This window comes from Labeo rohita, chromosome 22, assembly GCF_022985175.1.
Source record: "Labeo rohita strain BAU-BD-2019 chromosome 22, IGBB_LRoh.1.0, whole genome shotgun sequence".
In the NCBI taxonomy this organism is placed as follows: Eukaryota; Metazoa; Chordata; class Actinopteri; order Cypriniformes; family Cyprinidae; genus Labeo; species Labeo rohita.
In genome coordinates this window covers 61,507,994-61,533,928 of record NC_066890.1, presented here as the reverse complement: position 1 = coordinate 61,533,928, position 25,935 = coordinate 61,507,994, and the positions used below count along the sequence as shown (strand labels likewise).

Genomic DNA, 25,935 nt, shown 5'->3' with positions numbered 1-25,935 from the left:
TTTTTTACGTGTATTTGCGTATTTTGTTGCATAAAAAATACAATTTCAGCTGCTTTATATACGCAATATTTTAACTGCTCATTCTACAAATGAATAAAAAGTAAAAAAATGTAAGTGCTTAAACAAATAAAGCCAACATACGACGTGAGATATAATTATAACGCCAAAACACATGAAGATGATTTAGAATTAATCGGATCGTTATTATTAGGCTAGTCCAAACATTAGAAATCGGCGTTCGTTTCAAGACTGAACGTCGCCGAAGTCTTCCCGCGCTCTCAGAATTCAAATATTAACGGACGAATAACTTAACGGTCAAGTGGCTTTTCGCTTTCTTCTTATATATGTAATAGATAACGTTTTTATTAAATTGGACACTTAATTTGAACAAATCAAGTGAAAGTAACAGACGTACGAGAAATTGAGAAGTTTTGGACAAGAAGCAGAGCGTCCTAAGCGAAATTGTAAAGCTTTCTGGTAAGAAACTATATAATTTTTCTATTATTATCATAGTCAAACTTTAATTTATTTAATTTGGAGCAATTTTGGGAAGGAAAGTAGATGTATCCTGGCCTTCAAAGTGGTCATTGTGTCTCCACCACGATGCTTTTCATCACCAGATGCTCCACAGGATGTAATTTGAGGAAATTTTCAGATTCAAGGTAATATTAAACCCTCACTGACCATGATGTGTTGAATAAAACCTCTTCAGATGTTGTAATCTAATTCTCATCGTCAGTAAAACTAAAACCGCTGTCTGAGCTAGTTGTACTTCTGATGAAATATTACTCATATACAAATTATTCCCAAGGCTGTTGTTGGTGTTTGTGTGAGTTTATGAAGCTTCAAGCTACTAAGACCAGGGAGCATCAAGGACGTGTGAAGAATATCGCCATATCATGTTTTACTCTCACAGAGTGCACTGGCTGTCCTGAATGTGTATTTGCCTGTAGCCAAATAATACATTTTGTTACATTTGAACAAGTTTTACAGGAAGAAATGCTCAGATTGCACTGTTGAGAATATGTTAACTTTGGTGTTTGTTTTCAGACCTCCTACTTTCTTTCTTGCTGAGGAAGGTGTTTTTTTTCCCCCTGTATGATTTGTGTTCTTCCAGACATTGTCTAATCTTTTGTCTTATCTTTAGGTTCACATCACACACAATTATCATTTGTCAGTCTTCAGGAGTGTCAGCACTCTTTTTTTCAAGAGGTGAAATCAGATCTGTTAGTTAAGATGGTGTATCAGGTTGCACCGTATACTGATGTTGCATACACATTGTGTCCAAAACAATTAGTAAATGAACAAATCCAACCATTTAGACTGAACCATTTGAAATACATTTTTAAAAAGCCTTAGATATTATCAGAATATATTGCAGCAGTAAATGATCACATGCAGGCTTTACTCTTATTAATAAAAATAACAAATATTATATAGAATTAATCATTCCACAATTTCATTTTATATAGTTGTTTAATTTTTGAGTAATTATACTTAATATATAGAAAGTATATGAATGAAACACAAGGTCTTTGTTCTTTCAGGAAAACTAATTTTAGCTTCTACCCACTGATTCATAGAAAGGTAAAGAAAACTACTTTTATATTTAAGGTTACAAGGTTATAGCTTTTTTGATACTGGTTAACACTTCAGTGAGTGCTGAATCTGGTGCTGTTTCTGGTTTCAGTAGTCTTGATCAGGATTTTAGGTGATGGAGAGCTGTTCTGCTGAAAACCATTCACCCCTTTGGAACCTGTAAAACAAAAATAATTATAAATATTCAGTTTTCAGAGTGTGTATGATTATACTATATGCTTAAAATGCTGGTAAAGAACTCAATGTAAAATTAGATCTACGACCAATTTTACTTTTGTAATATGATGTTGAATATCCTCTTTCGGACAAACACTGAGTCTTGATTTTGTTCGTGGATATTTGTTTGGATGGTGTGAAGAGAGTGGCTGATAGAGCAATGGATCAGCGGCTAACTTTTGAGGAGGTTTCTGACCAATGCGTGTCAGAAAGTCAAGAGCATCTCCACATTTTCCAATGGTAATGTTGCTTTTTGTATAATGTGGCCATTGCTGTAATGAATAATGTCCCATTTGACCATTTACACTTACTGTAGTTGGGAACAGACTGGATGTTCACAATGGCCTGTTGTCCAATTCTGTGAGAGGTAAAAAAAAAAAAGAAACAGTCAATATTTATTAATGCTAACATTCAGTTCTACCCCTCTAAAACAGGACTCAATGTGTTACCTGTCCTCCTCTCCTTCCAGCAGCTTCCTGTAGGTGGCAATCTCGATATCCAGCGCCAACTTGACGTTCATGAGCTCCTGGTACTCGCGGAGCTGACGGGCCATGTCTTGCTTGGCTCTCTGAAGTGCCTCCTCCAAGTCCTTAATACGACCTTTGGCCTCCTTCACAGTCATCTCACCGCGATCCTCTGCCTCAGCTATCTGGTTCTCCAGGTTAGCACGCTAAATCAATTGGAGCCTCGAGAGTTAGTGACCACCATGGATTTGTGTTAAAGCAAAGGTAATGTAGCACATTTCTCACCTGTGATTTAATAACCTCAATCTCGCTCTGCAGACGGCTGATCATGCGGTTGATATCTGCGATCTCTCCTTTAGTGTTGCGCAGTTCGTCGTTGTACTGATTGGCTTGGGAAGACATCTGATCGAACTGAGTTGGGGAAAAAAACAATCGGTACACTTACTTGATGTCCATTTCAAAATGAAAGACGTTTACAAAGTTCCGGAGAAAAACCCAATTTAATTTCTGTGGGTCTTACTGTGAACAATTCCTCATTCCAAAGGTAAAATCTCTTCATAATCTTTTTTATGAATTGACTTTACCAATCCAATCAGTTCCCAATGTATACGTTGGTCACACCCTACATTTTATGTCACTGAATGTGCTTCGTCAATCAGAAATACAGTTCGAAAATGGCATTTCATGTTGACTTGGCAATCAATTTGTTAATGGAAATGTCTGTATTTTGTGTCTACCTTGGACTTGTACCAAGATTCAGCCTCTTCACGGCTCCTGGCTGCAATCTCCTCATATTGAGCCTTGACTTCAGCCACAATATGATCCATGTTGAGGTTTCGTGAGTTGTCCATTTGCACGATGACGGATGTGTCCTTAATGCTGGCCTGCAGCTCACGCAATTCCTGATTCAGAGATATAAGTCAAGTTTACGTTTGGTTGAACTGTGTGGAAACTGCTTTGGAAGGTGTGTATGCACACACTCTATATTTCTTGCAAGCCAAATTATTATTTGCTTTGGTCTGACCAGTGTTGAGAAATGTGTAGTCAAATACTTACAGAAAAAAAAATAGTATTGTTTGGTTTAGATTGTAGTTTTCAGACTGGTTTTGTAAGTGTATATGCATCACCTCATCGTAGATGGTTCTCAGGAAGTTGATCTCATCAGTCAGGGCACCAACTTTGTCCTCCAAATCAGCTTTCACCAGATACGCGGAGTCAACGTCCTGCGGGACATAAAGTACTTCATTTTTCCTCTTCTCAATTGCAACCTTGAATAACTTGTATGTCTTCCTTGGGCATTGAACACCAAAACCCCCCCGCATGCACCACAAAAGACTTGTATCAATATTTCAAAAGCTACATCTTGTAGATCTCCAGTATGCAACTTTGACTTCTTGCTACTCTCAGTTGGTAGGCCATTGAAAACAGATCTCCTCTAGTGTATAAATAATGCCGTGTCCCCACCCATGCTTTTGTCAGTGGTGATCTGATCCCTCCAGGCTTACCTTTAGCAGCTCAGAGCTCTTTACCCCTCCCAAACATTTCATTGTTCCCTCTCCTGGGCTGCTTTTATTCAGCGTGTCGTGAAAGTTTAACTTTCCCTTGTCCTGAAAGTCCAGCTGTTTTTAACTCTGTAACCTGCCCTAACCCCACATTACAATGAGGTCATACTTATTGGTGTGCATTTCGAAATGTGTAAAAAAAAACTTTTTGACCTCTGACGTCTAGTCATATGAGTATCGCACCTTTTTGAGAATCACAAAGTCGTTCTCCAGGTTGTTCCTTTTGTTGATCTCATCTTCATATCTGAGTCGAAGAAAATACAAAGTGGGTATTTGGTTAAGATTAGAAGAAACCTCCATAATTGGCTTCTCAAAGTCAACACTGGTGTTAGCATAGATCTAAATACTTTACTTGTGTTTAAAGTCCTCCACCAGACCCTGCATGTTCCTCAGTTCTCCATCCAGCTTGGTCCTGTCATTGTTGACCACGTCCATCTGTCTACGCAGGTTGGCCATGTAAGCCTCAAACATGGGCTCGACGTTGGACCGGCCTGGGGTTTGGCCCTGCAGCAGCTCAAACTTGGTCTCCAGCATCTTATTCTGCTGCTCCAGGAAGCGCACCTGTAGAGGTAACAGTAAATGGGTAACAGTATTTTAAGAGCATAGTTTGGCTTATGCATTTCAGTATTCAGTGTTATAAAAAATGTTAACTGAAACAGCAGGTAAATCCTCAGGTGGCATCTATAGTAACATCTGAAGATTTCTGCTCAAAGAAACCATTTCTTTGTACCCAACATACTGAAATGATGACATTGAAGTTCTTCACCTTAAATTTAAATCTTCCTTGAGGAACATAAGGTAGGTTAATTAAAGTGCTATCACTAGAGTTTTCCTGTCATGCTTCTGCAAGAACAAAGAAAGACTCCACTTCTGTGGAATTTCAGCAATTTGAAAGCTGTTCTTTGAGGCTTCTTCAGTTCACTGCACATCCTGAAAGCCTGGCTGCTTTAATTGATGCCCACCCTGCCAGGATGTACTCATTAGCGGAGCAATATGACTCCCCATTAGCTGAACGGTAACACTCCGGAGAGTAGTGGCTGACCTAGATGGGTTCTTCGTAAATCCGCAATTTCAAGCACTTTAAAAGCCGACCTGAGACCCGTGTTGGAGGACCCAGCCCTGCCCCGACCCACAACAGTGACTTGGTTGTACTTCAGTGCGATTGAAGTGTCGATTTCAGTCCAGCGGGCTCCTGGGATTTGGTTGCATTGTCCTCCGGCATACAAAAGCTTCCTTCATACTCTCTGGGATAGTGCTGTCTTCAGTGGCTTGGTCAGATCTGACCTGCTTTTTATCAGGTTACAGGCTTCAGAGAAATGGGTCACGCTACAGAACTATCATTTTCATGCAAGTCTACCAAATCCCTACCTTTCCCTCAGAGCTTTGGGATGTTGATCGTATTAAGACTTTGTCATCACCATCAACTCTCTACTTTTTTGGCTTAAATGTTCTCTGGGAACAAGAGACAACTGTACCTTGTCAATGAAGCTGGCGAAGCGGTTGTTCAGCGACTTGATCTGGTCCTTCTCCTGGGTGCGGACCATTTGGATGTTGGGGTCGATCTCCAAGTTGAGGGGCGCCAGCAGGCTCTTGTTGACGGAGACACTGGCAATGGGAGGCCCCAGATAGGCCGAGCTGGTGCTGAAGCTCGGGGCAGATGCTCCCAGGGAGATCCCACTTAAACTGCTGTAGCCATAGCCTCCCATTTTCCCGCTGCTCCTCATGGAGCTGCTGGAACTGATGCGCTTGCTTCTCAGACTCATAGTTGAAGGAGAAACCGTGGAGAGCTGCAACAGAAAATGAGAAATGAGATGAGAACAGGTGGGCAGACCTGAGCGAAACGGGTGTTTCTCTGTAGAGAGGTTGGGCTTTTAAAGTCCAACCAGGATGGGGTGGAGAGTTCCTATTGTGGGAAAACCTGTTTCAGATTGGACACACGTACACACTGTCCGCTTTATCTGAGCTCCCGGATCGGCAGTGAACACACGCTCACTCTCTCTGCCTCTGTTTCTTAGTGTTTCACCGTGCTCATGTTGCATCTAAATGTTTAATGTGGCCCATGTCAACAAGATTCCCATACTAACTGTATGCCTTGTAGTGAATTTATTTCAAACAAAAGCAGTCGTAATATCATGCATTTCAGGTGTGCATTCTCTTAGAAGTGTTTTATATTTTAGTACCCTCATGAACTTTAAGTTTCGGCAAAATAACAGTTATAAAAAAGCAATATGCTTTTATTCTTTGCATAATCAAATATCTTTGCTAGAGCTCAACAGTAAAAATCAACCCCTTATGTGCTTATGCCAGGCATTTTAAATAGCAAAAACAATGTATTTCTATGCATCAAAACCAAGCTGTTTTCCCCTCCACCAGACGTCTGGTTCAACTAAAGATGAGAAAAACTAAGAAGTTAAACTGAGCACTCCACCTACTGGTAAGACCGCTTTTTGCTTGCTTGTTGTCATGTTAAAAAAAAAACAGAGATAAGGTATTCCGTATTGTTTCCTCACAGACCTTTAAATCACATTGTTGAAACCATGTTATGGGTTTTAATTTATAGAAATGGTCATGTTAACATTTAACTGGTTAAACGCTCTTATGTGCTCCTGTTGTCAGATGCTATTTCATTTTGAAACACGTGTAAAGTAAACCAAGGTTGCCAGGTTTTCACAACAGAACCCACCCAATTGCTACTCAAAACTAGCCTAAAAGTAGCCCAATCGCATTTCGAGGGGGGTTCCCCCAGTAAAAATCGCATTCCAGTGGTTAAAATATACATTTATGTGGTGGCGTTCTTCTGGTAAAATTAGCATTCCAGGGGCTAAATATTACGTTATTGGGGTTGCTTCAACTCGCAGACATGAAAGTAGCCCAATTATGCGGGAAATCTACAGACTTGGCAACGCTGAAATACACATATTAATTTCATTGAAAGACATTTGGTAATATTGCATTTGATAATTGATGCTTTTGGAAATTAAATTACTTGTTTGGTATGCTAGCCATTTTGAATAGCAAAAACAATGTATTTCTATGCAGACAAAACCATGCCATTCTTTCCCCAAACAGTCATGCACTTTCAGACATGTCGAGAGCTCCACCCACTGGTAAGTCATAGCGGTAGGCTTTTTGCTTACTTAATTTGAATGCATTTTTTATATGTGGCCTGGACCACAAAACCAGTCATAAGGATTCATTTAAATTTATACATCATCTTAATAGATACGTTTTCATTGATGTATGGTTTGTTAGCATAGGACAGTATTTGTCCAAGATACAACTATTTGAAAATCTGGAATCTAAGGGTGCAAAAAAATCAAAATATTGAAAAAAATCGCCTTTAAAGTTGTCCAAATTAAGTTCTTAGCAATGCCTATTACTAATCAAAAAGTACATGTTTTATATATTTGCGGTAAGAAATGTACAAAATATCTTAATGGAACATGATCTTTACTTAATATCCTAATGATTGTTGGTACATGTTTTATATCATTCACGATCATTTTGACCCATACAATGTATTGTTGACTATTGCCACAGATATCTCTGTGTTACTTAAGACTGGTTTTGTGGTCCGGAGTCACATATTGTGATTGTCTGGTTATAACTGTTATGCATGGTCATAACATTTAACTGGTTAATAACATACTGAGAGCGCCACCTCCTGGTAAGACTATTATGTGTTTTATAAAAAAAAAAAAATGATTTTTGTTACCTGAATTGCTAAAGACAACATAATTTCCTCGTTCTCCCCTTTAACACTAATCTTAGATTATTCTCCGTCTTAGATTATTTGTATGCATTTTTACAAAATCTTTACTAATACAAGATGACCTATTCTGCATGCCAAATTAATGTTAGTTTTTCTTTTATGTTTTGTATTTTCGTTAAGTGTTTCAAACAGATTTCAGACCTGCCCAATATAAATAGCTCTTTTTTTAAATTACCTCATTACAATGATAATAGAGCTGGCGATCCTCACAGTGGTGCTATTTCTATGCAGCGCCCTGCTGTGCCTTATCGGGAGACCTGGTGTATGTTTTGCACGTGAATACAGCTGTCCTCCAGGTTCCCGCTACCTGGCACTTTGGCCAATGATATTCCAGCATATTGGGACAGACAGGAAAAGTAGCCAATGAGAGTGCGTTACTCTCTCAGCCTTGACCGTCTTTCTGCACGGGATGTATTTGCTGCAGCCAGCTGCGGAGTTGCATTTTGCAGTCAGCGCTAATAAAAAAAGAAAATGGATGAAGCTGTTAAGGACAACACGGAGGAGTGTGTAAGCGGTATCAATGAGAGAAACGATGAACACGATGAGACTATTGGTTTGGAGGAATCGTCTGACGACAGTGGCGCTTCCATTGTGGATTCCACAGAAGAGGAGATGTTCCTCGATGGTCTGGATCCCCTCCTGGATCGGTAAGTTTACACACATTTTCAAAGCCCGTTTTTATATATATTTAAACTGTTTTATACTACATGTAATGCAATATGCAAAATAATTTGGTCGGAGCTAAATAATATGCCTTTAGGGCATTTAACTCTTTAATGGTCACCATCTATATAAGTATTTTTTTTTAATTAAAATGACATTTTTTTAGTTCACAATTTAATGTCGAATTTTGATTTTTTTTTTTTTTTTTCATTAATAATCCCACATACAATGTTATGCATTTTCTTTATTTCATACTGAAGGAATGATACTTTTACTTTTAAAAGTAATGCATTACAATATGGTGTTACTCCTAGTGTTGGGGGTAAGGCATTACAAGTAACGCGAGTTACGTAATATTACTTTTTCCAAGTAACTAATAAAGTAACACATTACTTTTTAATTGACAAGAAAATATCTGAGTTTTTTTTTTTTTTTTTCAAATAAGTAATGCCAGTTACTTTCCCCCCCCATTTATTGAGAGAAAGCAGGAGTAAGATGTTAGTTCCAGAATAAATGTGAACATGTATTAATTCACCTCACTCACAAAAAACAGATTCAGTGTTCCTCAAAATGAATAAAAACTCAAAATGAATAAAAAATTCAACTCAGAATATGATGCAAACCTGCAATAATTAAATATGTTTAATAATACAAATATCCTTTATGCATTTAATCCCATTTTATTAACCAATGTCTTTGCTGCCGACCTTCGACGATCCAGTTCAACCATACTAATAAGCAAAAATTACTCAAGGATTTCTAACATTGTTTTCCTTTTTTTATAGCTGAATAGTTGACATTTTTTTTTCTTTTGCGGTCTACTGTACAGATGTGAATTTACTTTTCTCAAAGCCTGAGGCTTTTGGTGTGAAAAAGCTTTTACATTTGCCAAAAATAGAACTTTTTATATTTAAAACAAACAAGCAAGCCCTGCCCAGATTTAAAAAGTAACGCATTACTTTCCATAAAAAGTAACTAAGTAATGTAATTGGTTACTTTTTTAGGGAGTAACTCAATATTGTAATGCATTACTTTTAAAAGTAACTTTCCCCAACACTGGTTATTTTGGAAAGTAATGCATTACGTTACCTTGCATTACTTTTTTCTCTGCTGGGCTGGGCTTGCTTATATATATATATATATATATATATATATAGCATAAAAGAAAAATGTATAATTGACCCATACAATCTATTTTTGACTATTCCTACACATATACCCATGCTGCTTAAGACTGGTTTTGTGGTCCAGGGTATATATATGTATAGTTCTATTTTTGGTAAATGTAGAAGCCCTTTCACACCGAAAGTGACAATAAATGTAAATTCATATCTGTACGGTAGAGAGCACACCTCAAACAATCCTTTCTAATGTGCTGCCATTCTAGATTGCCTGAAGAATATGATTCAGGAGAAGAAAGTTCAATAAAAAGAACGAAGCACAAATGTTATGTTTATCTAAAGTCTTTTTTGTTTTTTCTTTAGTATGTTTGAATTGAATCACCAAATATCAGCAGCAAACACATTGGTTAATAAAATAGGATGTGTCATATTTTCAGTTTGCATTTCTAGATATTTACACAGTGCATATAACACCTATGCACTTACTCCTAATTTCTCTCAACATGGGGACAGGAGAGCTGTCAGTCAATAAATGGGAAAGCAAAGTAGCTGCCGTTGCTTATTTTGAAAAGTACTTCAGTTATTTTCCTGTAAATGGAGAAAGTAATGTGTTACTTTACTAGTTACTTGGAAAAAGTAATCTGATACTTACATAACTTGCGTTACTTGTAATGTGTTACTCTCAACACTGATGATAAGAAGTAGCTAACAATCATTTCAGAAGTATTACGTGCAAACATACAGCCTTCGTATTTAATCGAAACAACTCGTTTTATAACTGGTAAACATTGTGACATTGATACTGTTAGGTTAAACTTTCATAATTGTTTTATCTATATAATATTTCCTTTTTATTCAGTTAAACTACATTCTATTTTTGACTGTTACACATCTGTCACTGTATATTTACGTCATTAATGCCGTTTTGTTTTCTTGTTTAATGTGACAGGCTTTCAGATGTCTCTGATGATGACTGGTATCCAGAGACCACTCCACGAAAAAAGAAAAAATCTGGACTGTCTTCTGTATCGCCATCTCCAGCGAAGTCTTACAGGACTAGTTCACCTGCCTCTGTACAAAGTGGCAAAGGGAAAAGTAGGAAAAGCAGTGTGAGTCGATCCCTACCTTTTTCCATCTCAGAACAGAAATGGAAAAGTGCAGATGAGCCCGACATTGAGCCGAAACAGCCATTGTTCAGACCTAAAAACACACCGGGCCCCCAGTTGATCTCCACTGCAACATGCAGTCCTCTGCAGTATTTTGAGCTGTTCTTTTCCAAATCAGTGCTGCAGACGGTTGTAGAACATACAAATACATATGGAGCCATGCGTTTTGAAGGAAAGAAGAAGCCATGGGAAGACATTTCAATAAAAGATCTTAAGTCATTCATAGCACTGGTGATTTACATGGGCGTGCTGAAATGCTTCACGCTGACAGACTACTGGAAGAAATCAGACTTGTATAGTCTGCCGTATCCTGCACGAATTATGACCGGGAGGAAATTTCTTAACATCTGTGCGGCTCTCCATATTAGTGATCCCAATGTGGATGCAGAGAATGACAAGAAGAGGGGAACGCCTGAATACGACCGCCTGTGTAAGATCAAACCGCTGTACCAAGACATTAGGGATGCATGCAGAGCTTCTTTCCACCCCTTTCAGAACATCTCTGTTGATGAGCGAATGGTGGCATCAAAGGCTCGAAATCGTCTGAAACAGTACATGAAGAACAAACCTACAAAATGGGGGTACAAACTCTTTGTACTGGCAGATTCCCTTTGTGGCTACACTTGGGACTTCTTTATTTATGAAGGAAAGGCCAACCCGGATGAAAGCAAAGGTATTAGCTATGATTCTGTCATGATTCTCGCAAACGAAAGGTTGTTGGGATCTGGCTACAAGCTGTTTGTTGACAACTTTTACACCAGTCCCAAGCTCTTCAGAGACCTTCTCCAGAAAAAGATCTGGGCTTGTGGCACTATTCGTGCAAACCGCATTGGCCACTTAAAGACACAGGCTCCTCGTGGGAATATTCGCTGGTTTAGGGAAGACGATCTGCTGTTTGTTGAGTGGAAAGACAAGAGGGATGTGCTGATGTGCTCCACCTTTCACAAAGCTTTTAATGGGGACTCCATAAAGAGGAATGTGAGAGGAGCCGATGGCGTTTGGGCCATTCAGGATTTCCCTGTTCCAGCTGCAGTGTTGGACTACAATAAGTTAGTAGATTTCCTAGTGCTTGTGCTATTAAATGACAAACCTTACAATAAATCACAATTTTCCTTTCATTCCAGGCACATGGGAGGAGTGGATCTGTCTGACGCGCTTATAGGATATTACACAGTTCTGCACAAAACAAAAAAGTGGTATCGGTCCTTTTTTTACCACTTTGTGGACATCGCTGTAGTCAATGCCTTCATTTTGCACCAGCAAATGGCCAAGATGAAGAACCAGAAGCCTCTTACCCAGAAGGCCTTCCGGGAGACACTTGTTTCAGAGCTTGCAGGAACAGGACCTGCATCTGCCCCTGCGAAAGAACACCTAGTTCCTTCTAAAGGTTCCCACCTGCCCAAGCACATCAAAGGAGACAGCACTTCTGGAAGACGGAAATGCAAGATATGTCATAGTAAAACTCCAGTCATGTGTGTAACTTGCCAGGTGCATTTATGCTTTGTTCCAAAGCGTGACTGTTACAGTAAGTGGCATGGAAGAGTTGATGAGGATCAGTCGGAGTAATGCCCAAAGTATACATCTAGAGAAGTGGTTAATTAAGAAGACATGTAAAACATGTACTGTGGTGTTGGGGGGCCACCAGGAACGTGGTTGTTAACCACTGGTCTAGAGCATAGGTCTCCCTCTGCTTCTGGGGATCCACAGTTTTGCTCCAACCCTAATCAGACACACCTGAACCAGCTAATCAAGGTCTTTAGGATCACTTGAAAAGTCACAGGCCAGGTGTGCTGAAGTTTGGAAGTTTGGAAAGAAACTTTGCAAGACAGTGGGTCGTTAGGAGCAGAGTTGAAGATGGTCTAGAGCAGTGGTTCTCAACTCCAGTCCTCGAGACCCACTAGGATCTTTCTTCTAACGAGCTGATGATCTAAATCTGGTGCATTAAATGAGGGAGACATACAAAATGGGCAGAGTGGTGGGCCTGGAGGGACTGGAGTTGAGAACCTCCAAACTTGTTCCTGGATCACGGTTTCCTGCGGAGTTCCAACTTGCCTCAACACACCTGCGGGGAAGTTTCTAGTATGCCTTGAAATAGCTTGATTGGCTGGTTCGGATGTGTTTAATTAGATTTGGACCTAAACTCCGCAGAACACTGGCCCTCCAGGACTGAGTTTGGGCACCCTGGTCTAGAGCAGTGGTTCTCAACTCCAGTCCTAGGGGCCCACTGCTCTGCACATTTTGTATGTTTCTGAATCTAAAACACTCAGTTCAGTTCATGGATCTTTCTCCTAACAAGCTGATGATCTGAATCAGGTGCATCAAATGAGGGAGGCATAGAAAATGTGCAGAGCAGTGGGCCCAGAGGACTGGATTTGAGAACCACTGGTCTAGAGCATAGGTCTTCAACCCTGTTCCTGCGGACCCACTATCCTGCAGAGTTTAGCTACAACTCAAATCAAACACACCTGTATCAGCTAATTAAAGGGTTACTCCGCCCCAAAATGAAAATTTTGTCATTAACCCCATGTCGTTCCAAACCCATAAAAGCTTTGTTCGTCTTTGGAAAACAATTTAAGATATTTTGGATGAAAAATCCAAATGTCCCTTTGACTGCCAGGTTAATACCACTGTCAAGATCCAAAAAAAGTATTAAAGACATCATCAAAATAGTCCATTTGCATCAGTGGTTCAATCTGAATTTTATGAAGTGACGAGAATACTTTTTGTGTGGAAGAACATAAAAATAATGACTTTATTCAACAATTTGTCTCATTCGTCGCATCACTGTAGTGCCATTTTGGATAGTATCCCCTGTACGCAAACAGGGTACACTGTTCTCTGTCAGCTGCATCATGCGGATACGCTGTTTTCGTTCGAATCAAAGTGTAAATAAACAGAGAATATGTATCCACATGATGCAGTTGACAGAGAACAGCATACACTGTTTGCGTACAGGGGATGCTATCCAAAATGGCGCTACGGTGACACGGAGGAGACGAGTTGTTGAATAAAGTCATTATTTTTGTTTTCTTTGCATACAAAAAGTATTCTCATAGCTTTGTAAAATTATGGTTGAACTACTGATGGCAGATGAACTATTTTGACGACGTCTTTCATACTTATCTGGGTCTTGACAGTGGTATTTACCTGGCAGTCAATGGGATAGATGTTTTTCATCCAAAATATCTTAAATTGTGTTCCGAAGGCGAACAAAGCTTTTACGGTTTTGGAACGACATGGGGTAAGTGATTGACAAAATTTTCATTTTGGGGCGGAATAACCCTTTAAGCTCCTCGAGATTGCTTGAAACTACTCAGGCAGGTGTGCTGAAGCAGGTTGGAAAGAAACTTTGCAGGACAGTGGGTCCCCAGGAGCAGGGCTGAAGACCTCTGGTCTAAAGTATTCATACTCTATTTGATGGCGTGTACAAGCACATTAGAAAGCTTTATCTTTGTTCAGTGTCTGTGCTATTGTTCTCCGGACATTATGACAGATCAAATTTTCTTCCTACTCTTTTAAAATAAAGTTCTGGCTATCTTATAACACATGTACATGTCAAATCAGGCATCTTGTTATTGTTGCATTCTCTCTTTAGTTTCTCTTTTTATTGTGAAACAACAGTGTGGGCCAATGTTGCCACCTAGTGGAATAACTAATTAGTGGAAAGCAAATTAATGTGCATTGTTTGACTTGTGTGCGCCAAGTAAATATGGTTTAATGCACTGGTCTCAAACTCAATTCCTGGAGGGCCACAGCTCTGCACAGTTTTGCTCCAACCCTAATTAAACACACCCGATCCAACTAATCAAGGTCTTCAGGATCACTAGAAACTATTAAGCAGGTGTAGTTTGGAGCTGGCTGGAGCTAAACTGTGCAGAGCTGTGGCCCTCCAGGAACTGAGTTTGAGACCACTGGTTTAATGGTTTAGTTGACACTGAGCATACAGTACGTGCATGCTGTTTTGGTGACAAAATTTGCGTTGCACTCAATGTACGTACGCATAAAAACCTAAATATATTTTGGGCTTAAAGCTTATAGTGCAGTTTATTCACAAACAAGTTCCATCTGCCAACCGAAACTTAAAAATCAAGCATTATCAGACTCTAGAAATATAACGAAATGCAACATGAAACTGGCAAGACATTAACGACAGACTAATGGCATTTGAGACTTAGAAATACTGATAAACTGGAAATATCTAGTAGTGGTGTGGAAAATCTTCCTCTCTGTCTTGTAAAACGGTGCTCAGGAGGCAGAGTTTCAGAAGTCAAACTTCACTGCAAGAAGACAACAAAGCTGAGATGCCTGCAAAACATCTGAAGTGTTTTGTGTCCAGTATACAATCTTTGTACATTTTTTTTTTTTGATTATCAGTCACTATCCAGTGCGCGTACAAATCATGTCATCCCCAGTACTTTTCCAGTTTATGAATTTTCATAATGCTTTCTTTCGTTGTAGAAAACCACCTGCTAGACTGTTTTTCAGAAGATAATTACTTTCCCACGGTTGCAAAGATTCATTTTCTTCTGTATGCCCCTTTCATTAGCTCAGTCAGTTTAGCCTTGAGGCGCCTGGCTCTCATATGAGAAAAACTTTCTTTCTGAAACATGCGAAGCGTCTTCCACAATTGTTTTATATAGGATACATAGAATATTTCAACAGTAGGTGCGTTTCGATTACAGATTTGCACAAAACTTTTGCGATGCGTCATAAATGTTGATTTAAAAAAAAAAAAAAAAAAACTGTTGTGAGATAACGGCGTTTCCATTAACCCATGTTATGCCTCTAAAACTTTTTTTCCCTCTCGCAATAAATCTTGGCAATGGACATTAAAGTTATAGTATATTAAAGAATGATAATGTGAATTACGTGCGCAAGGTGACCTGTAAATGCGAAAAATCTGTTTCCATTGCAGTTTTGCAAAATATTCCTTTTTCAAATTGCCCAAAAAGCATCTCATGCGAACGTAGGGGAGCGCAGAGCACAACCTAACACTTTTTGAATCTCTCAGTTTGTGTAAATCCACGTGGGGTTCACGTTATTTTCACACTTGTCTAGTACAAATATGTAGCTTTGTTTCATAATTACAGTGTGTACGTTTTTTGTTATTTACCTCAAAACAAAGGATGTGAAAAGTGACAGCGTGCCCCGTAGGTGGGGTAAATTGTAACGTGAGGGGCACGTTGTAACATGACCATATGACAGCATAAAATGTTATCTGATCGAATGAAAAAAATATACACGACAAACTAAAATGTTTTGTCAATAAAATAAAAATGAGTAGATTAGACTTTTTAAAAAAAAAAAAAAAAAAAGTTTTTTAAGTTTTTTTAAGAATTAAAAAAAAGTCTAATTGTTGAGGTTCACAATGAACACATTGCAACCATGCGTGAAACGGCCATGATCGCAAAAAAAAAAAATAAATAAATAAAATACAGCTATACAGTATAGTTCAAAACAGTGTGCGCTAATAGATGAAACTCATTCAAAAAGCACTTCCCTCCCTCCAAACATTGCTCTCATAGAACAGGAGACACATAAACGAGCCAAAATGCTTGACATTTCTTGAAATAATAATGAAATAATTTCTCAACATTAAACATCGACTGTCAGTCTTTATTCACCTGTTTCTTGTGGTTTCTTTTTAAAATCCATAAAAGTAAATAGTGAAAACTACATTGCTAATGTCATTGAAAAGCATAGTTTAATATAGCGGGGCAGGTTGTAACGCAGTGTTACAACGTGTTACAACGTGTTACAACTAACCCCGCGTTAGGTTGTGCCCCGCTCACCCCTATAAACTTTTTTGCCATACATGGGAGTTTTTGCGAAACTGACGTGTTCCCAATTCGCGATTTCAGTTTGTGCGAATTTGAAGGGTAATTGAAATGCAGCTACTGTGCGCATTATCAAAAGCAACGGAAATATTTGCATTGCGTTACTCTAGATTACACACAGGATGTTTTCTGTGTTATACACGTAAATAAAAACAATTAAAAAAAATAATAAAATAAAAATTTCTCAATCAATTGATCATTGTGGTTATTCTGTCCTGAGCAACGTTAGTTAACTTTGCTTAAAATGGTTTGCACTTGTACCAAAACATATGTTCTAATAGTTGTTTTTGGCACCAGTACCTATCAGATTCTGAGCTAATTGATTTGAGTGTGTGGGTTATTCTCACGAAACTATTAAAACACCACGGCACTAACTATTTTAAATATTAAACATGCAATTTGTTAATAAAAAAACCCATCATAATGAAGACAATACTGTTCTCTACCTTGCACAAATAGTCATTTCAACATAGAAATTAATTATTTTTGCATTTTATTGCATTTTCTGCTAAAATTCTCATTACCGAAATGCGTCCGGCTATGTCTGAACACGTTATGTTGTGATTAAAACATATTAAAATGAAAATATTCTGAAAAAAGTAAATGGATATTTTTCTAGATGTTATCACATGACAGAAAAACTATAGACTGAATATTTATTTATAATAGTAATGATACAATAGTGGAAAAATTAAGTGTCCATCACTGAGTTTCTCGTACTCCGCAACATTTTTTTAGGGGCCATTTACACACACATTTTTTTTTTTTTTTTTGTAAATAAATCTTGATTTTCAAATAAGCAACACATGTGGCAGAACCTTTAAAATAGCTACCAGGTAGGCAGATCCCTTTATATTTGTCCAGTTAAAAGTTAAAAATTAACTTATCAGACCATGTACACGACAAATTGATTATCATTCACTCGATTGAATGGGCGTTATCAGTCATTATCAGCTCATTGATACGGGCCAGAAGGGGCCTGCTGCGCCTACTGGTAGGCTCAGAAGGCTGTTATCGTCCATCCAAATGGTTAATCACCGCACGCATGTATGACGGTGAAATTACCACTGGCGGACCAGCAGGGGCGATCGTTTCCCCAACGCCATCAACTCCAGGCGGACCAATGACTAGCGATTTAGTGCATTAAAAGACTGATTTTAGATGATAGCAAGACACATACAGGTACCGTCTCCTAAAATAGTCGATCGTTCCGTATTTATGAATGAAATGATTAATTTAAAATTTGCCTATGGTGGGAAAGCGTTCATGTAACAAGTCCACACGTTTACCATATTTTTACTATAGCAGGGCTCTCAAGTTTTGGAAAAAGTTTGGAGTGAGATTTTATCTGTTAGGGGAGGAGCCACTCAAATATTTGCAGCAGCGGCCCCTCGGCCCCATGCAAATCTCTCCAGTTTTTGCTAGAAGTTCAACTATCTATTGTTTATAATTGACCAGCACAAAATAAAAAAATATAACAACTGGTAGATCTGATAAAAGTCAAATTCATAAAAATAAAATGTTTTAAATATTTCAAAAATGCAGATGCATCAAAAGTAAAAATAAATTTGGCCCCAAACGAGCAAACTAAACAGCAGTGCTCAATGCACATACTGTAAACATACAGGAGGATTGCAGAACTTGCCCTGAGCATGTATGTCAATCTGTGTGTGTGTGTTTGTGAAAGAGAGAGGGTATATATTTCATCTTACGAATGTCATTTTGTATGCATTTTGATGCCTTGATGACAGTGGTAGGGGCTCAAACTTAGCTAGAGTAGTTACATGTAATGGAATTATGTAATGTAATTAAAAACAAAATTGAACTAATCTGTTACAGTTACTGAGAAATAACGAATATAGTTAAATTACAGTTTAATTTTACAGTTTGTGTACAATTACAAAGTCGGTTACATGTGAATATTTTGACTGATTTATTTCCCAAATTGCACTGACTGCTTTAAAATATGAGACACCAATGTTTCAGGAGTTTGGGACACAAAATAGGACACATGCTTATTCAATAACTGAATTATTTCATATTTGGGTGTATGTATATGCTTTATTTTTTAAGATTAACTGTATCATAGCTATTAAACTATATCTTATGATTTTAAATCTGTATTTAACCTCATGATCTGAAAGTAAAAAGAGGTACTAAAGATTTTGTGGTGGCTGTGCTTTAAAATTAAATTATTATAATCTTAATTCAAGTGATGAAAGATTTTGTAAATTTGACAGTAATTAGTGTTGAGTGCTACTGTAAGGTTAAACCTGCTTGCTTTAAAAGTTTCAAAAGGATTAACATTCGTTAGAAATTTAGAAAAGTAATCAAATGTAATGTTACATTACCTCTAAAGCAATTGAAATAGTTACACTACGTATTACATTTTAAATAGGGAAATTTAATCTATAGCCTACTATAGCGTATTTCCAAAATAACCTACCCAACAATGTTGATACATTTGTGTTTTGAAATATATAAAACAATTTATTTTATTTGGATGAATTTGTCTTTTTTAGCAGATTTACCAATTATCTAGTCCTTTTCTTAATTTCAGGTAGCCCACAATTAGTTAAAGCTGTTGAAGAACTAATAATTTAGCACGAATTTGGCTATATTCCCCAACATCAGCTCTCACTATCTTTGATCACAGGCAAGTGATTTTGTCTAGGAATCGTAAATCGTAAAAAAAAACAAAAAAAAAAAAAAAACCTGCATTTATTTATATTAGTGTTTCTGAACGGGGGCGGTACCGCCCCCCAGGGGGCGTTCGGACAGCATCGGGGGGGCGCTGGAAGCAAAATTTTTGAAAGGGAGGCGTTGAGCTGTTCCTGAGGGGCGTTTGGTCAAGACGAGTTTACACCAAAGATGTATGAGCTGAAACTTGCAAAAGAAAATGGTCTGCCACATCCTAACGCTGTCTCTACACTGGATACATTAAAAAACGCACTTTCTATGTCTATTTTTCAACTTGTCGGTAGTGCAGGCGCAAGGAATCCCATAGGCAGTAATAGAGCGCGGCATCCGTTTATTGTAGCGCTCGCGCTCAGTTGTTACTGAACGACTGATTATAACGGGATCGATGTGCTTTAACACAACGCGTCGCGCTGTTCGCGGCCAGTGTAGTAGTGCTCCTGCTCCTAGACTAGACGATGTATCATTTCCTTAGCAACGACTTCACTAGATCTCTCTATACGGCTCTGACTAGTGCTTGCTTGACTTTCTGTAGCGCAGCCGCTGCGTCAAAACAATAGCAACCATTCAGACACGATGTAGCAAGAGATGTTTTGTCTTGTTTAGAAAAATTAATATTACTACTTTTTGTTTGCTGATTGGCTGCAGTTGGCTTGAATACCAAATTTCTAAAGCGTTGATTCAAAGCTCACAAACATAGCCTAATTTATATCCACGTGGCTTTTTTGCTCCTTTTTTGCTTCTAATGATAATGATACTTCAAATGATAAATCAAAAATGTGATGAATGTCATGTGCTATTCAATGACATTAAAATAAATAAATAAATAAATAAAATTATGTATGAGCTGTTTTGGGGGTTAAGATACATGCTTTCAAAGCAGGCTTATATATTATAAATATATAGCCTATAATATACACTACCATTAAAAAAGGTCAGTATGATTTGTTAATGGGTTCATAAAAAAGGTTGCATTTGTTTGTTTTAAAAAACAGCCTACAGTAAAAACAGTAAATGTTTAAATCTACCATTTAAAAAAAAAAAAAAAAAAAAAAAAAAAAGTGTTTTCTTCTCATGCTAAGCTACAGTACACTGTAAAAAAAAATCTGTAAAATGTACGGTAAAAAACCGGCAGCTGTGGTTACCAGAGTTTTACTGTAAAAGTTACGGTAGCAACGTTTCACATTTTACGGTTTTCACTTAAATTTACAGGTAAATACTGTAATTTCATTAACTGATATAATGTTAATTTACCAACTTACTGAAGTACTGAAATCTGTTTTGTACCTTTGTAATACACTGATAGCCACCAAAAGCAGGTGGTGATGAGAAAGTCGCATGATGAACGAAAGCTCATCGCAAACAGCTTTTAAATATTAACATACATAGAAGATGCACAGTGTCATTCACACAATCACTAAACACCATCATGGTAACACACATAAAACTGAAATAATGCAATAAACATTAATTTAACAACATTAGATGTAACATACAACCCTATTGTACAAAACTAAGTAAAAACTAAGAAGAAAGAGTTATTTCAACAAAAAAACATCAAATAAAAAAATGTAACAGGGAATTCTGGGAATGTCAATTTATGGTTATTCACTGTAAATTTTACAGTCTTTTACTGTTAACCATTTAACATGTTTTTACTGTAGCATTTTTACAGTTTTTTACTGTTAAATTCACCGGCATTTTTTACAGTGTATATTACTACAGCTTTCAGAGTCACATGATCTTTCAGAAATTATGCTGATTGTTGCTTAAGAAACATTTTTATTATTATAGCTGACACAACACACTGACAAAAAAAAACAAAACAAAACAAAACAAAAAAAAAAAAAAAAACAAGATTTGAAATTTAATTGACTATAACAAATATATAAATCAGGAAACTAAATATATAAATCAGCACTAAAATAGCAACTATTTTAAAAATGAGGAGCATATGTTTCCCATCTTTCTACAACCCCAATTAAAAGTTGGGGCATTTTTGTGAAATGCCATAAAATTAAGAATATGTCATTTGTTCTCTTTAGCCTATATTTTACTGACTTAAGTACAAAGAAAAAATCCAGTGTTTTCACTGGCCAACTTAGTTTTATTTTGTTAATATAAACACATTTTGAGCCATGATCCAGCTTTGCTTGCAGAACTGAGAAGCTCCATTTATAGCCAAACATGATTCCCTCACCTATTACCAATTCACCTGCTTGCTGTGTTTCAAAGCAGTTTATTTGGTTATTCTATAACCTTTTGACTTTTATTTTGCTTCTGTCCCAACTTTTTTTGGAGTGGGATGCATACTTCAAATCAATCAATCAATAAATATTTTTTAAATAAATGTTTATATTTACAAAATACATTTAAGTTGGTCAGTGAAAACTTCGGAAATCTTTTCTTTGTACTTTTGTCAGTTAAATAAAAGTAAAATAGAATGATCAAATTACAGATTTTATCATTTTACAAAATGTCCCAACTTTTCTAGAATTAGGGTTGTACTTGTTTTTTTTTTTTTTTTTAAGTAAACTTTGAAATATTCTCACAAAATCTATGAAATATAGTAATGTAAGGTTTTTGTGTAAATGTGGGATTTACTCACCAAAATAACAATGTCCACTATGTCATTTTTATTTAGTCTTTTTAAATTTGGGGCAACAATATATATCAGCATCTCAACAGCACTGAAGCTATAGCAATGAAAACCACTAACATGCTTAAAAACTCTATAAATTAATGTTATTACACTTATTTTAAAATAATTTACTGTAAAAAAGTACTTCACTGTCTTTTTTGATCAATTCAATGCATCCATAAAGTAATTTCCAAAAAATCATAATGACTCTATACGTTTGAATTACTGTAAATACAATAACGGTCCTCATTATAAACACAAAATAATAATAATCAACTTTAATATTCAGTGAGGACAATTAGACTACGATTTATTTGATGGGGGGCGGTGAGGGGCCTGGATAATGGGTAGGGGGGCGCTGGCCCAAAAAATGTTGAGAACCACTGATTTATATAATATAATGGCAACGTCCGCTCCGAGACCGCAACGCGACCACCGCCTCAACTGCGCTAAACGTTTCCACTGCGAGAGAAAGCGGCAGCCCCGCAACGATTCCACCGCTGGCCTTGTCCCGTGTGTGCGCGTCTAAGTTGCCTAGTGACGAACGTGATTGTAGCGGGATCACGTAAAAACAGCAAATTCTAATTTCTTGGCTGGTAGATGGCTATAACTCTGAAGACAGCTATGAACTCGGCAGAGAACTTCTCTCTGCAAAGCCTGCTCCTCGTCCATTAACATTATATAGCGGGACAAGTTATCCGTTACTTCTCAGCGTGAGAAATACAAGGTGTGGCCTGAGAGCGTGTGAACTGGTTGAAATGCGTGTGTCTCACGGTGAATGCGTGACACTTGAGAGCCCTGATATAGTAACTGTCGTTCGAACACATCATGTGTAACCACAAAACATACCATGCTTTTACCACCGTAACCATAGTTTTACTGTGGTATTTGTAGTTAAAGCACAGTAACATCAATGCTTACTATGGGTTTACCTCAGTAGCTGTAGTTTTACTGTGGTATTTGTAGTAAAAGCACAACAACCTTGATTCTTACTATGTTTTTACTACAGTGACTGCGTTTACTGTGGTATTTGTAGTTAAAGCACAGTAACCTCAATGCTTGGTTTACCTCAGTAGCCGTAGTTTTACTGTGGTAATTGTAGTAAAAGCACAACAACCTTGATTCTTACTATGTTTTTACTTCAGTGACTGTACTTTACTGTGGTATTTGTAGTTAAAGCACAGTAACATCAATGCTTACTATGGGTTTACCTCAGTAACTGTAGTTTTACTGTGGTAACTGTAGTAAAAGCACAATTACCTTGATTCTTACTATGTTTTTACTACAGTGACTGTATTTTACTGTGGTATTTGTAGTTAAAGCACAATAACCTCAACGCTTACTATGGGTTTAACTGTAACTCAATTACTGTAGTTTACCTCAGTAACTCTAGTTTTACTGTGGTATTTGTAGTTAAAATAACATCTGCACAGTAAAAACAACACTTACAATGTTTTTACCACATTAACCTTTTTAACTGTATGCTATTCGTAAAGCACAGTAATGACAACGCTTGCCATGCCTTTAATACGGTTTTGTGAAGTAATTGTAATTCAATATTTTGTTTCTGTCTTGCAGTTACATCGGATCACACAGCGGCTCTTTTAAGAAGCCATCTCTTGTAAAGGTATCATGTTGAAGCAGTAATAATTTATGCAATTTACCAAGTCAACAAATTCATTTGATATTGGACAAGTGGATAAGTGGAAAAAATTTGATAAGTGTACTTATACAAAATTCTACGACTTTCACTCCTACTGCTGTCATTGGCCATAGCTTCAGCTCTCATGTAGTTCATGCCCATTTGTGCCCCAGTGTTTATATCGTCAAGTTTATATTAAGTCCATTGAATTTTTGAATAACCTTTACAAATTGGTGCCGTCTCTTCCCATTCTAACAGTACATGATATCTGTTCACACCTCAGACTCAGCCTTTTTTTCAATGTTGGTGTTTAATAAACACATCTAAGAAACAGGAGTCTGGAAATGTTAGTTTAGACAAATCAGATCTTCAGTTAATTTGGCCAAATCAAATCACTTAAAGTTGTTCACACCAAGAACAAGAAATGTATATAATGGTAAATATTTTAGCATCCACACCAACAGACGATGATGGTGTATACATGCTGCAGTTAGAGTATGTTGTTGTCTGCTGCGGTGTGGACTCATCCTTGGTGTAAAGAGGCCTTTAAATTGCTTACAACAATACTGTCAGCATGTAATCATATTTAAAATTGTTCATATTAATGTAGCTTGCTATTGGACAATACAGCTTTTTCTAATACTACTTTCCTCTCACTCTGTTAAACTTGCACACAAAATGTTGCCTTTCTCTGCCTATTTTGCTTCATCTTATTCCTTTACTCCTACACATTCTTATGTGCTGTGTTGTAAGTTTTTGCATGATGGCCTTTCTCAGACTCTGAATCTGATGTGTACAGATGAACTCAGGAGCCTGTTAAAGTTGCCAGGGAATGTGAGCTTGAAGTTTATTATTATAACTGCTTAATTTATGTTTAAACAAAAATAATAATTAAACATGGGGTCAATAGATATTTTCTTGTTTTACAGCTGAAGACCAAAAACGCAAAGAAAATCAGTCACAGCTAGCAAGTCAAACCAGTCCTGATGAATGAGGAATGAATATGGCCTTCTTGAGCCCAAACAGAAAAAGACAGAGAGCTGGAAAGTTGCACATTTCCATTGGTATGTATGTACTCAAGCAATGCAGTTGTGTGTGTGGTACCAGCATTGACATTGATCTCTCAAAAGACAGCAGTTACAGTTACTTCAAGTTTTTCACACGTGCATCTTTTTATAGCTCCTAGAATAAGCAAATCAACTCTGCCATTATCTTTGGAATTTGGGCAGGAAATGATCGAATATGGTGAGTACTGACACCTACATCTGCATTCACCAACAGTATTTCTCTGGAGTTATTGTTGACTTATTATTTTGTGGGTTTGTTTGAAGGAGGATGAAGCCAGTTGATGAAGAGATCAATTCAACAGTCACCAAGTTCAGCACTGCAGCCTGAACCCATCAGGTATCTGCTGTGAGGACTGCATTCATGAACGGCTCTACTGTGACAGCTCAGATGTTACGGCCCATAAAAGTAAACTTCACAACTGATCAACTGCGAGATAGTTATGGAGGGATTATTTTGGCCCATACCTCCAACAACCTCCAACAGGAGTCAATGGTAAATCCAGTGCAATGATTATAAATAAAAATACTTTATATTGTTTATTAATTCACCACATTATAAATACTTATTTTGTCCCTCCAGGACATCTACACCAGGTGGTGTGTGAGGAGGACCGTCACAGAGACTCCAGTCACCCAAGCCATGGACTGCTCTTACTGTTACCATCAGGCAGATGTTATTGCAGAACCTACACCAGCAGACTGCAAGACAACTTCTTTCCACAGGCAATCAGACTGAACTGAACTCGTACCAGTAACACCACACACAGCACATCAACCTCATATGAACTGCACTCTATCATTTACACTGACTGGACTCTGACTCACTATTATTCTGTATCCTGACATTCTGTTTGCACTAATTCATACTGTAGTGCACTGCAGTGGTATATGTGTACTGCGATTATTGTGTTTATTACTGTTTTCATTTCATGCTCTCTGTATAGTATAATATTTACCGTATGTTGTTCTTTAGCTGTATTGAGTCCCTTATATATGTGTGTTGCATATATATATATATATATATATATATATATTTTTTTTTTTTTTTTTTTAAATACTTATCCATACTGTCATGCTGCAGTTTGCACAAAAGACTTTCACCATCTGTACACTTACGTTCATAATATTGTTGTAAATAAAGTGATTTGATTTGAATTGCTCACATGTCTTTTGTTTGTCAGTTGTACTGTAGGGTGCTGCATAACAACTGCAAATTAAGTCATGGAAGAAGAAGTTTATAATAGGGACATTTGCTAAAATTATTTAAGTTCATTTTTTTCCTCATTAAAACCAGGACAGCACCTGATATTGAGCAGAAAGACACAGAATGTGAATTTTTGCAGATTTATTTAAAAAGAAAAATGAAATATACATTTGTATTGGTTTTTATCTGATTTAAAAGAAGCACCCTTTTGATCTAATACAGCCATGAGTCTTTTTGGGAAAGATGCAACAAGTTTTTCACACCTGGATTTGGGGATCCTCTGC

The 25,935-nt window shown here is 37.3% G+C and overlaps 2 protein-coding genes and 1 long non-coding RNA gene across 6 annotated transcripts; 2 read left to right on the top strand and 1 right to left on the bottom strand.

Moving 5' to 3' along the window:
* Positions 1–1,406: 1,406 nt before the first annotated feature.
* Positions 1,407–7,876, bottom strand: si:dkey-222f2.1 (keratin, type II cytoskeletal 8). Its single transcript, XM_051094300.1, has 10 exons — positions 7,789–7,876; positions 5,317–5,628; positions 4,194–4,402; positions 4,025–4,085; positions 3,407–3,502; positions 3,017–3,181; positions 2,565–2,690; positions 2,265–2,485; positions 2,127–2,173; positions 1,407–1,756 (listed from the first exon to the last, which is right to left on the bottom strand). The coding sequence occupies exons 2-10, from the start codon at positions 5,602–5,604 to the stop codon at positions 1,653–1,655; spliced, it is 1,317 nt and encodes a 438-aa protein (XP_050950257.1). The 5' UTR covers positions 5,605–5,628; positions 7,789–7,876; the 3' UTR covers positions 1,407–1,652.
* Positions 7,877–8,084: 208 nt separating this feature from the next.
* LOC127153275 (piggyBac transposable element-derived protein 4) lies at positions 8,085–13,097 on the top strand. Its single transcript, XM_051094286.1, has 3 exons — positions 8,085–8,260; positions 10,347–11,612; positions 11,688–13,097. The coding sequence occupies exons 1-3, from the start codon at positions 8,085–8,087 to the stop codon at positions 12,127–12,129; spliced, it is 1,884 nt and encodes a 627-aa protein (XP_050950243.1). The 3' UTR covers positions 12,130–13,097.
* Positions 13,098–17,568: 4,471 nt separating this feature from the next.
* LOC127153311 (uncharacterized) lies at positions 17,569–25,563 on the top strand. Of its 4 annotated transcripts, none has more exons than XR_007825245.1 (6): positions 17,569–17,582; positions 23,317–23,365; positions 24,134–24,444; positions 24,560–24,625; positions 24,712–24,940; positions 25,028–25,563. It is a non-coding gene; the product is annotated as an uncharacterized LOC127153311 (long non-coding RNA). The 4 variants fall into 4 exon arrangements; XR_007825243.1 differs by lacking the exon at positions 17,569–17,582 and having other exon boundaries at positions 23,197–23,365; positions 24,134–24,214; positions 24,310–24,444; positions 25,028–25,562; XR_007825244.1 differs by lacking the exon at positions 17,569–17,582 and having other exon boundaries at positions 23,197–23,365; positions 24,134–24,214; positions 24,291–24,444; positions 25,028–25,562.
* Positions 25,564–25,935: the final 372 nt, after the last annotated feature.

What these genes read in the sequence shown, in the direction of transcription:
- si:dkey-222f2.1 (XM_051094300.1), bottom strand. Translation starts at nt 5,604, where the DNA reads ATGAGTCTGAGAAGCAAGCGCATCAGTTCCAGCAGCTCCATGAGGAGC. An exon ending in TCGCCAGCTTCATTGACAAG is followed by an intron (nt 4,403 to 5,316) that starts GTACAGTTGTCT and finishes TTACCTCTACAG; the next exon opens with GTGCGCTTCCTGGAGCAGCA. An exon ending in TTGAGGTTATTAAATCACAG is followed by an intron (nt 2,486 to 2,564) that starts GTGAGAAATGTG and finishes CAATTGATTTAG; the next exon opens with CGTGCTAACCTGGAGAACCA.
- LOC127153275 (XM_051094286.1), top strand. Translation starts at nt 8,085, where the DNA reads ATGGATGAAGCTGTTAAGGACAACACGGAGGAGTGTGTAAGCGGTATC. An exon ending in CTGGATCCCCTCCTGGATCG is followed by an intron (nt 8,261 to 10,346) that starts GTAAGTTTACAC and finishes TTAATGTGACAG; the next exon opens with GCTTTCAGATGTCTCTGATG. An exon ending in GCAGTGTTGGACTACAATAA is followed by an intron (nt 11,613 to 11,687) that starts GTTAGTAGATTT and finishes CTTTCATTCCAG; the next exon opens with GCACATGGGAGGAGTGGATC.